Source organism: Astyanax mexicanus, chromosome 2, assembly GCF_023375975.1.
Source record: "Astyanax mexicanus isolate ESR-SI-001 chromosome 2, AstMex3_surface, whole genome shotgun sequence".
NCBI classification, from domain to species: domain Eukaryota; kingdom Metazoa; phylum Chordata; class Actinopteri; order Characiformes; family Acestrorhamphidae; genus Astyanax; species Astyanax mexicanus.
Genome location: NC_064409.1, coordinates 72,067,490 through 72,079,420, shown reverse-complemented (window position 1 = coordinate 72,079,420; position 11,931 = coordinate 72,067,490). Strand labels below are relative to the sequence as shown.

At 35.9% G+C, this 11,931-nt stretch overlaps 1 protein-coding gene across 1 annotated transcript in view; it reads left to right on the top strand.

Moving 5' to 3' along the window:
- Window positions 1-2,479: 2,479 nt before the first annotated feature.
- gabra6a (gamma-aminobutyric acid type A receptor subunit alpha6a) overlaps window positions 2,480-11,931 on the top strand; it is a 31,100-nt gene continuing 21,648 nt past the window's right edge. Inside the window, exons 1-6 of the mRNA XM_007253630.4 lie at window positions 2,480-2,604; window positions 3,445-3,551; window positions 4,298-4,365; window positions 6,838-7,058; window positions 8,576-8,658; window positions 8,752-8,895. Coding sequence (XP_007253692.1) covers window positions 2,570-2,604; window positions 3,445-3,551; window positions 4,298-4,365; window positions 6,838-7,058; window positions 8,576-8,658; window positions 8,752-8,895 — 658 coding nt within the window. The 5' untranslated portion in view covers window positions 2,480-2,569. The remainder of the gene's footprint in view (window positions 2,605-3,444; window positions 3,552-4,297; window positions 4,366-6,837; window positions 7,059-8,575; window positions 8,659-8,751; window positions 8,896-11,931) is intronic.

Here is an 11,931-nt window from a genome sequence, read left to right as displayed (position 1 = left end):
CCATCTGATATTGCTAATCATTTTAACAGTTTTTTTGCAAATATTGGTTGTGAATTAGTAAATAACATTCCCTATTGTTATGGTAACCCACTGGACTTTATAACCAGAACGTTTCCTGTTATATCTTCTTTTAAATCTGTTGATATCCAAGAAATAAGTGATATAATTGATGAATTAAAGATATCTTCAGCTGGTCATGACAATATTTCTGCATTTCTTGTTAAACAGGTGAAGCATGAAATATTGCAGCCACTAGCTTATATTTTTTCATTATCTTTAAAAACTGGTATTGTGCCATCAGATTTAAAAGTTGCCAAAGTTATTCCAATGTTTAAAGCAGATAACCCATGTTGTTTTAACAATTATAGACCTATATCAATTTTGCCATGTTTTTCAAAAATATTAGAAAAAATAATATATAAAAGGATTATTTTTCATTTAGATTCTAATTCAGTTTTTTACAAACATCAGTATGGTTTTCGGAAACATCATTCTACTTATATGGCTCTGCTTCATCTGACTGACAAAATTACCTCTGCACTAGAAAAAAGTAAATTTGTTTGTAGTATTTTTTTAGACCTTTCAAAGGCATTTGATACAGTTAACCATCATATATTATTAGAAAAGTTACATAAATATGGTTTTCAGGATACTACATATAATCTTTTAAAAAGCTATATCTCAGATAGAAGGCAGTTTGTTTGTGTAAATGGTTGTTATTCTAGTAGAGCTGAATTGCTTTGTGGTGTCCCACAGGGTTCTATTCTAGGACCATTGTTATTTCTTATTTATATTAATGACTTGTCTAATGCTTCATATTTTTCCCCAATAATGTTTGCAGATGATGTAACTCTAATAAATAGCCATTCAAATTTTGATACATTGATTAAGGATGCAAATACTGGTTTAGCTGCTTATGTAACCTGGTTTAAATTAAATAAACTTGTTTTAAATATAAAAAAGTCAAATTATATAATTTTTAGTGGAAGAAAAATGTATTCTAAAAGCTTATCAAAAATTACAATTGAATCTATGGTGTTGCCTAAAGTGTCAAGTTCTAAGTTTTTGGGAATCATTATTGATGAAAACTTAAGTTGGAAAGAGCAAATAGACTGGGTTAGTAGAAAAATAAATAAATCTATTGGTATAATAAGGAGGGTTAGTTATCTGGTTAACACAAAATGTCTTCTTACTCTTTATTATAGTCTTATTTATCCATATCTTTCATATTGTAATATAGTTTGGGGGAGTACATATTCTACTAGTCTTAGTAAAATTCTGGTTCTTCAGAAACGATTTGTCCGTATTGCAACACGATCACATCTATACACTTCATCTGCTCCTTTATTTCAGAAACTTCAAATTCTCTCTATTTATAATATTAATATATTCCAAATATGTATCTTTATTTTTAAAATTTATTCGAATCAGGAAAATTTTCCAGAACAATTTATAAATTATTTTATTACAAATGCAGAAATACATAAGTATTCAACCCGTCAGTCTTTAGATCTCCATCTTCCTAAATTTCTCTCTTGTAGAGGTCAGTATTCAATAAGATATAGGGGGACAAAACTGTGGAATAATTTTAATCATTTGGCAAAAAAATGTACATCTGTAAAACATTATAAAAGATGTTTAAAAGATCATCTGTTGAATGTATTGTGAATATATTTTTTTGTTACATGTTTAAATTGTGATATTTTTTTTTTTTTTGATGTTATATTTGTTATAATAGATTTTGATATCATTTAGGTAGAGGCATTTTTTAAGCTCATGTTAGGTTTTTGCCTCTACCTGCACTATTTTGTTTATTGCTATTTGCAGTTTGTGTTTATTGTTTTTATTGGTGCAAAAAATAAAATAAATAAAAAATGTGAGGAAGGGTGAGGATGGTGTTGGGTATGAAAGGATTTGGTGAGGAAGATATTGTTTAATGTGAGGATAGCGTGGTGAAAATGTTGGGTAATGTTAGGATTGGGTGGGGATGGTGATGGGTATGGCAGGGATTTGGTGAAGATGGTGTTGTGTAATGCCTTCATGAAGTGAGCACAGTGTTGGGCAATGTGAGGAATTGGTAGGGATGGTGTTGGGCAGTGATGTGGTGAGACTGTGTTTGGTATTGCTGGAAGACCAAACATCTAGTATAATGTCTTCCCAGATGAAAAAAGAAAAAGCTGTTACTGCAGCATACACAAACAACAGATGTTTCCAAACTTTTGGACAGTGTGTGGATGGCAGCAGCTCAAGTAGGCCATGGATTTGAGGGCTCTGGAGGGACCATATGAAGATCTCTGAATTTAGATGGAGTGATAATGATCCAGCATTAATTATGGATGCCATTATGGTTTTTAAATGCTGTTTGTTTCCTTTTTATCACTTGGGTGAGCCCAGGCCTACTTGTTTCCAAACCCAGTCACTTAGAGGATTTCCTTAATCCCTTAACTCGATTATTCCCAAAGATCTCACCCCAGACAGCTCCACACACTGAGAGTCACACACTGCAGGAAAACACAGCCTTACACTCGCGTTATGGAGTTCTGTCATTGAACGGCCGGGAGTGAAAACAATGGACAATATTTTAACATTATTATGTTTGATTAGGTGAGTAGAACCATCCTATCTGATAGATAGTCCACATCTCTAACTGTCTATATTTTTTATTATTAATGTGGTAAACTATGTTAAAGTATATAGTTTATGCTTATATATACAGCTCTGGAAAAAATAAAAGACCACTTCAGTTTCTGAATCAGTTTCTCTGATTTTGCTTTTTATAGGTTTATGTTTGAGTAAAATGACCATTGTTATTTTATTCTGTAAACTACGGACTACATTTCTTCCAAATTCCAAATAAAAATATTGTCATTTAGAGCATTTATTTGCAGAAAATGAGAAATGGGTTAAATAACAAAAAAGATGCAGAGCTTTCAGACCTCAAATAATGGAAAAAAAAAGTTTATATTCATAAAGTTTTAAGAGTTCAGAAATCAATATTTGGTGGAATAACCCTGGCTTTTAATCACAGTTTTAATGCATCTTGGCATCATGTCCTCCTCCTCCTGTCTTACACACTGCTTTTGGATAACTTTATGCCTTTACTCCTGGTGCACAAATTCAAGCAGTTCAGCTTAGTTTGGTGGCTTGTGATCATCCATCTTCCTCTTGATTATATTCCAGAGGTTTTCAAGTTTGGTGAAATCAAAGAAACTCATCATTTTTAAGTGTTTAAGAGCTGTATTTGTAGCTGAGCTATAAACAATACAAAACTAGAGAGGCTGCACCCAGATACCTAGGTTACTAGTCACTGATAATCTTGATAACGTATTATAGTGGCTGCTATAACAGTAAAGGCCCTCTAGTTTTTAAATGTCAATAGAGTCTCTAAATCTGTCCCTTGATACTGTATAGAAATGATTGCCCAACTATATATTTCCTACCCAGTATTAGCACTTATACGGGAAGCCAGAAGATCAGCTCAGAGAATATCACGCGCATTCTGGACCGACTTCTGGAGGGCTATGACAACCGGCTGCGTCCCGGATCAGGAGGTAAGGACTCCTCAGAAAAACCCTTATAAGCAGAGTTTACATGGACTGGTGTTGATGGTTCTGATATTTGGACACACCTTTTCATTCAATGTTTTTTATTTATTTTTCCTACATTGTATTTTAATGCTGAAGTCATCCAGACTATAAAGGAACACATAATAGGCTGGTCTGAGGCTGGTCACTCTTATGAACTTATCCTGTACAACAGAGCTAATTGCTCTTCCTTTTCTTTGCAGTCCTGATGAGAGCCAGTTTCATCATAAAGTTTTGATTTTCATTACTTAAAATATTTCTTTTCTTTACTTAGTTGAGTAGTTCTTTCCATAATATAGATTAGAACATTTTTCAAATAGAGCTATTCACTGTATACCTGTAACTCTACCTCTTCACAACTTTACAACTGATGCTCTCAAACACATTGAAAGAAAGTAAGTAACTCTTGACAAGTTCAGCACAGCTGTTAACTGAAGGACATTCCAAGCAGAGCTGTCATCTAGGCAAGAGATGCTACTTTTGAAGAATTTAAAATATAAAACATATTCTGGATTACTTCTTTTTTATGTTTGCTAAATTATTTCATATGTTTTTCTTCTTAGTTCAGAGAACTTTAGTATTAATCTACAATGCAAATCATTTAAAATAATGAAAAAATAAATAATGAAAAAACTCTGAATTTAAGGTGTCTCCAAACTTTTTTTTTTTATTATTACTATTACTTCTGATGTCATTGTTTTTTTGCTCTGCAGTGTCAGTAACTGAAGTGAAAACAGACATATTCGTCACCAGCTTTGGCCCGGTGTCAGATGTTGAAATGGTGAGAATCACAGCTCATTTTAATTTAGTGTTCTCTAAAATATGTAGAAAATCAGAGACTTATAATAGATCAAATATAATAGATTATTATTATTTCTTATTATTACTGTCCTAGAATTAAATCATATACACTAGCATCACACCATATTTATATTTATTGACCATAGGAGCAGTTTTAGTGGCAGGCTCCTGTCACAGAGCTGCTCTACAGACAGACTCAGGAGATCCTTCGTCCCAAGAGCCATCAGACTCTTCAGCTCCTCCCATCGCAGTCGAAAGTGTTAAAAGGACAGTTGAAGAGCTAGTTTCATATGTTTTTTTTCTTGCTGCACACCCTTTACATTTACCTTCCGGGACTCTATTTGACACTTTACTGTATTTTTGCACTCTTTTACACTACATTCTGTACATTTGCACTCCTGGACACTTTTACATTCTACATACAATACTTACACAGGTTTTTCATTTTTCAGTATAGTAGTTTCAGTATATGCCAATACCTGCTTTTCTGTCCGTCCATCCATCTATGCCCAAAAGTCATGGGAGAGCTGAATACAGTGCCCTCCATAATTATTGGCACCCCTGGTTCAGATGTGTTCTTTAGCTTCTCATAAATTAAGTTTTGTTCAAAATAATATAGGACCATGATGGAAAAAGAGAGTAAAATACAACCTTTAACTCAAGTGAATTTATTCAGTAGGAAAAAAATCCCACATTAAGAAATAATTATTTAACATCAAATCATGTGTGCCACAATTATTAGCACCCCTGATGTTAATACTTTGTACAACCCCCTTTTGCCAACAAAACAGCACCTAATCTTCTCCTGTAATGTTTCACAAGATGGGAGAATACAGAAAGAGGGAACTTTGACCATTCCTCTTTGCACATTCTCTCTAAATCATCCAACGACCTGGGTCCTCTCCTCTGCACTCTCCTCTTCAGCTCACCCCACAGGTTTTCAATGGGGTTGAGGTCTGGGGACTGAGATGGCCATGGGAGGAGCTTGATTCTGTGTGCGGTGAACCATTTCTGTGTAGATTTGGCCACATGTTTAGGGTCATTATCTTGCTGAAAGACCCAGTGACGACCCATCTTCAGCTTTCGGGCAGAAGCCACCAGATTTTGTTTTAAAATGTCCTGGTATTTTAGAGCATTCAGGATGCCATGCACCCTAACAAGGTTCCCAGGGCCTTTAGAAGAGAAACAGGCCCACAGCATCACTGATCCCCCGCCGTATTTCACAGTGGGCATGAGGTGCTTTTCTGCATACTCAGCTCTTGTGTTACGCCAGACCCACTTAGAGCATTTGTTGCCAAAAAGCTCTATCTTGGTTTCATCTGACCAAAGCACACGGTCCCAGTTGAAGTCCCAGTACCGCTTAGCAAACTCCAAACGTTTGCGTTTATGATTGTGAGTGAGAAATGGTTTCTTCCGTGCATGCCTCCCAAACAGCTTGTTGGCATGTAGATAGCGCCGGATGGTTGTTTTGGAGACTTTGTGACCCCAAGAAGCTACTATTTGTTGCAATTCTGTAACAGTGAGCTTTGGAGAACTTTTTATTTCTCTTATCATCCTCCTCACTGTGCGTGGTGGCAAAATAAACTTGCGTCCGCATCCAGGCTTGTTTACCACTGTTCCAGTTGTTTTAAACTTCTTAATAATTCCTCTGACAGTAGATATGGACAGGTGTAGGCGAGTAGCGATTTTCTTGTAGCCATTGCCTGACTTGTGAAGGTCAACACACATCTGCCTCACTTGAATGGTATGTTCCTTTGTCTTTCCCATGTTGAAGATAAATGGCCTCTGTGTCACGTCATATTTATACCCCAGGGAAACAGGAAGTTGTGAATTACTAATTAAATGTTCCTACATACTCTGATCAACTTCGTAAACTACTGTAGAAGTGACAGAAATACGTTTATTAAATTTATTTCCTAAGAATTGTTAGGGGTGCCAATAATTGTGGAACAGGTGATTTTATGAAGAATAATTATTTCTTAGTCAGGGATTTTATTTCCCCCTTAAAATTCACTTGAGTTAAAGGTTGGACTTTACTCTTTTTTTCCATCGTGGTCCTATATTATTTTGAACAAAACTCAATTTATGAGAAGCTAAAGAACACATCTTAACCAGGGGTGCCAATAATTATGGAGGGCACTGTATGAATTGATTATGAGGTGTTGCCTCAGGGGACGGCTTAGAAATGCCTACACCTGTAAAAGTTGTGAGGCCTGCTAACGAAAGCATCCAGCTACTAAAAGTTGCAATAATTACTGATATAGATTTGAAAATGCTTGTCCACTCCAATAGAATTGCCAACAGAATAGAATAGAATAGACTTTCTGGAGCAGATAAACATCATTCTATTGACACCAAGTTTAGCAATGTTTAGCGTCAGGCATGGGCTAAAGGAGTCAGGGGTCTTCAAAGAGTTGAACTGTGTTACAATAAATGTGTTTCTGTCACACAGGAGTTCACTTTGGACATGTTCTTCCGTCAAATGTGGGTGGACAAGAGGTTGGCTTTCGAGGGTCCCATTGAGATCTTACGCCTGAACAACCGCATGCTGGACAAGATCTGGACGCCTGACACTTTTTTCCGCAACGCGAAGAAATCTCTGGCACACAACATGACCTCACCCAACAAGATGTTCCGCATCATGCAGAACGGCACCGTTTTCTACACCATGAGGTACATCAAAAAGAACGAGATCAACCTCTGCGGTGTAAATATCAGCTGAAACTCAATTAAGAGCTCGTCGAGAGACAGTAAGCATATGGAGAGGACGTCTTAAAAATTTCAGAGGCTATTCTTAGATTCTCTAAATATCAAACTCCATGTGCCTCTTATTCCATTCATTCTAGGTTGCTTTTATAAATCTGTCATATACTAACTAGTGTCATAATTTATACTGTACACACAAAATTCTCCAAAATCTCTGTTATATATTCAAAATGTACAATTTACTCCACAGTCCACAGTATAGTGCTTTAGAAGTGTGTTGCCTTTTTATATGGTTCTTCAAATATAAGGAAATTCACTTGAATATGGTTTTAAGGAACATATTAAAGAAAATGTTTACAATATTTGAATAAAGGATTTGTTTGCTGGTGAAAAGTGTAAAATTGAAAGGCAGCTCTAGTACCCTATTGGATTTTTGCTGAATACAGAATAGGATACAGTTGGGCGTGGAGGCATACAAGCACATTTACCGCACTTGTGCTGTAGGCTACCAAAGGTGTCATCTCAGCTGGTCTCATGAATGCTTAATTAATTATATTTTAAATCTGGCAACCAGGTAGGCCAAGGATGTGTAAAAAAAAACATTGTTATCCTGCTTAAAATTTCCAGTTGGAAGCCCTGCCATGAGTGGCAACACATATTGCTGAGCTGTTATTGTCCCACATATCGCTACTAGGGGTGACTGACTGTTGTATACAATGGCTTCCCATATTATCATAAAATATACACACATGTTTTTTATGTGTTATAAAACAAATTGACACATACAAAGTAAAGAATGTATAAACTATAAAATAGTAAAATGATCAAACTAATAATAATGAACAATATAATAAGAAAAAAACACATTAGAATAAATAAAAAATAACTAAATAGTAATAAATAAATGAAAAAAATTAAAAATGAACATTATAAGAAAAAGATAAAAAAAACTAATTTAAAACAGTCACAGACTTTCTGGTGATTAGAAAATAAAAGTTTAAAATGATTGAGTGACACCAGTGAGCTGAGCTTTAGAGTTTCCTGTAGTGAATTCCAGCTCACTGATGCTGTTCTGTAACTAAAAGAGTAAAACTAGATTTTTTTTTTTTACCAGTTTACTAAAAATCCTCGGTACCTGACAGGTGATCCAGCCACTGGAGCCAGTCTGATAATTACTGTTATTAATTCAGATCATAGAAGAGATATAAGATGGAAAATGACCAGAAATTGATTTATAAATAAAAATTACCCAATGAGGTTAGAGGATCAGAGGCAGAGGATATGTAATCATTTACATATCTGCCTGAGACACAACTGCATGCACTATATATTTTTTTATTTTGTGAGAGTTCCATTATATTGCAGTACTGGCACTCACAGAAAATCTCTCAGCCAATCACATCAAACTGTGGCCTAAATAGTTTTTAGCTTTAGCTATACCTATAACTGATGAGTGTTTCTTTTTTGTTGTTTTTTTATTCCAGGCTGACCATCAGTGCAGAATGCCCAATGAAACTGATGGACTTCCCTATGGATGGACACATTTGTCCTCTCCGGTTTGGAAGCTGTAAGCACCCCTCTCTCTTTCTCTCTCTTTTATCAACACTAAGAGATGCTTTATTCGGATTTGATTGTTCTACCTTTTTCTTTCTGTGTGTAGATGCCTACACAAACCGTGAGATCATTTACACCTGGAGGAAGGGTCTGGAGGCGTCTGTGGACATCCCACCCGAGTCCTCTAATCTACTGCAGTATGATCTAACCGGACATACGCTGTCCAGTGAAACATTTAAGATCAGCACAGGTAGGCAATGGTGTATCTAATAGTAGGATTATTGGCTTTTATTAATGTACATCACTAACAGCGGTTAGTTAATAACTCTGATTATCTGGTTACAATAATACCTGTTAATGGGTGGGATCTAAACATTACGCATAAGATAATGTGGAGTGGGAAAAATGGTCAAGTACATTTTCATGGTATGCAATTTTCAGTACCTACCAAAAGTGCTCCAAGGGTAGACAACCTGTCACATGGTCATGGGTGCCCAAGGCTTATTGATTAATTTAATATACAATATACATGGTTTCAGAGAGGTCTTATTGAACCCATGACTCAATGACCCATGATTTGGAGGCATGAGGGGGACAGACACAATAATACATCCATTTTTAGGTTATAATTTTATGTTTAAACATATTTCTTAAAATAGTGTTATTTCAGAAAAAAGTACCAGCTAGAGATAAACTGTCAGAGTGATTGTTGTTTAACCCTTGCTGTGATTTACAGCTGGAAAAAATTAAGAGATCACTTCAGTTTCTGAATCAGTTTCTCTGATTTTATTATTTATAGGTATATATTTGAGTAAAATGAACGAAAACAGGTATCCCAAATTCCAAATAAGAAAAATTGTCATTTAGAGGTTTTTTTTTTCCAGAAAAAAATTATAAAGAGTTTAGAAATCAATATTTGGTGTAATAACCCTGGTTTGTAATTACAGTTTTCCTGTATCTTGGCATGTTCTCCTCCACCAGTCTTACACACTGCTTTTGGATAACTATATGGCAATCCTGGTGCAAAAATTCAAGCAGTTCAGCTTATTTGTCTGCTTTTGATTATCCATCTTCCTCTTGATTATATTCCAGAGGTTTTCAATTTGGTCAAATCAAAGAAACTCATCATTTTTAAGTGGTTTCTTATTTTTTCCTGTGCTGTAGGTGTTGGTTGCTAAAATGCTTTTAGATGGTTGCTAAGATGTTATGATAGTTGCAGTGGTGTTTCTAAGGGCTTGTAGGTGGTTGGTAAGGTGTTGCTTTTTTGCCCTAATACTTTTGTTTAAATGCTGGAGTTAAACATATCATATAGTATAGATAACATTTTATATATTACATTTACATATTATACAAATATATAAAAAATAAAAGCACCAAGGTGGTGTTATTATGTAGCTGTTGTGGCTAACTATGCTCTTTGGCTAACTGAGCACTGTTGGAGCAGTATTAGCATTACCCGCTAACTATGCTCTTTGGCCGTTCAGAGGTGAGTATATTGGACTGTGGCCTGTGTGTTTACCGTGTTAAAACAAGCTATGTGGGACAAACTTCTAGCTAAATATGGCCTGGGTTTACCAGAACACTCAGGGTTCCCCAGTGTAGCTCTGTCGGGTGGCATTAGCTGCTAACTGCGGCTAGCCTTAATGGAAATCTGGAAATCTAAGCTTACAGTAAGTAATCGGAAGCACTTTACTCACCCAAATAAAGAGTTTTCAGGAGAGAAATCTGTGTAGATTAACATCCAGCACTCGTTTTTTTTTTTTTTTTTTTTTTTTAAGAATTACAGGTTTGTTTACCCAGCGGCAGGACGGCTGAATTAGAAGGAAAACATGGCGACACCTCTGTTCCTTACTAGCTTACTACCTTATATATAAAAATAGACCAGAAAATAGATAATCATTGATAATGCGCCTTATAATCCGGTGCCCCTTATACTGTGAAAAATACTGTAAATGTTGGGGACCAAGAAAATTTGTATACTAGTTAGCAGCTGAATGAGTGAGTGCTAGGGCATACCTGGATGATGTAACAGGTGAGCACACTGCATGCCAAACACCTCCCTGATTGGCAGTGTAAGATGCTTAACTGTTCAGAGCTAATTTGATCTGTTGTGTGTCTTTAAAAAGAAGCATGTGGGCTAACGCTGCACTGAGGCCGTGTGGGGCCGGCGAGAAGGAGATTTATAGACAGGCAAAAAAGCAGAATCCCCCTGCTGAGGACCCATCAGATCAGAGAGGCACAGAGACAGTGGATCAGGCACATGCCCAAAACGCCAGGACAGTGTCCCAGTTACAGCAGCACAGAGAGAGAGAGAGAGAGAGAGAGGATCTCAAGCTCCACCGTCCTACTCTTATTCTCCTCACTCACTTACTCACTCACTCACTCACTCACTCACTCACTCACTCACTCACTCACTTAAGATAAGATAATATAAGATAGACTTTTATTATTCCACTCAGGGAAATTTGCATTGTTACTGCATCAAATACAGTAGGATAAAAAGTGCAAAGAGTTTAAAAAAGATACATAGACAGCTCAAAAGAGTATATACACATCTGTTATCTGAACAAGATAAATAAAAAAATACAGGCAATAAAATAGAAATGGAAAAGAAATAATACTTAAAATGGAAAATGAAATAAAAAAATACAATTAACAAGTTCGCATTGATGAGAGATTGCACATATCCCAGGTATTACACATACAGTACAGGCCAAAAGTTTGGCACACCTTCTCTTTTTCAATGCGTTTTCTTTATTCTCATGACTATTTACATTGTAGATTCTCACTGACGGCATCAAAACTATGAATGAACACATGCAGTTTTATGTACTTAACAAAAATGAGCTGTCCTCCACAGTCACCGGACCTGAACCCAATCCAGATGGTTTGGGTTGAGCTGGACCGCAGAGTGAAGGCAAAGGAGCAACAAGTGCTAATAAACACCTCTGGGAACTCCTTCCTTCAAGAGTGTTGGAAAACCATTTCAGGTGGCCACCTCTTGAAGCTCATTGAGAGAATGATGCCAAGAGTGTGCAAAGCAGTAATCAGAGCAAAGGGCGGCTATTTTGAAGAAACTAGAATATAAAACATGTTTTCAGTTATTTCACCATTTTTTGTTAAGTACATAAAACTCCACATGTGTTCATTCATAGTTTTGATGCCTTCAGTGAGAATCTACAATGTAAATAGTTTTTATTTCTGAGAAAAAAGCGCTGAAATTATATAGAATGCAAAGCCTCACTGTCCTGTGTGTGTTTGATATCCCTGGAATTTTACATAATAA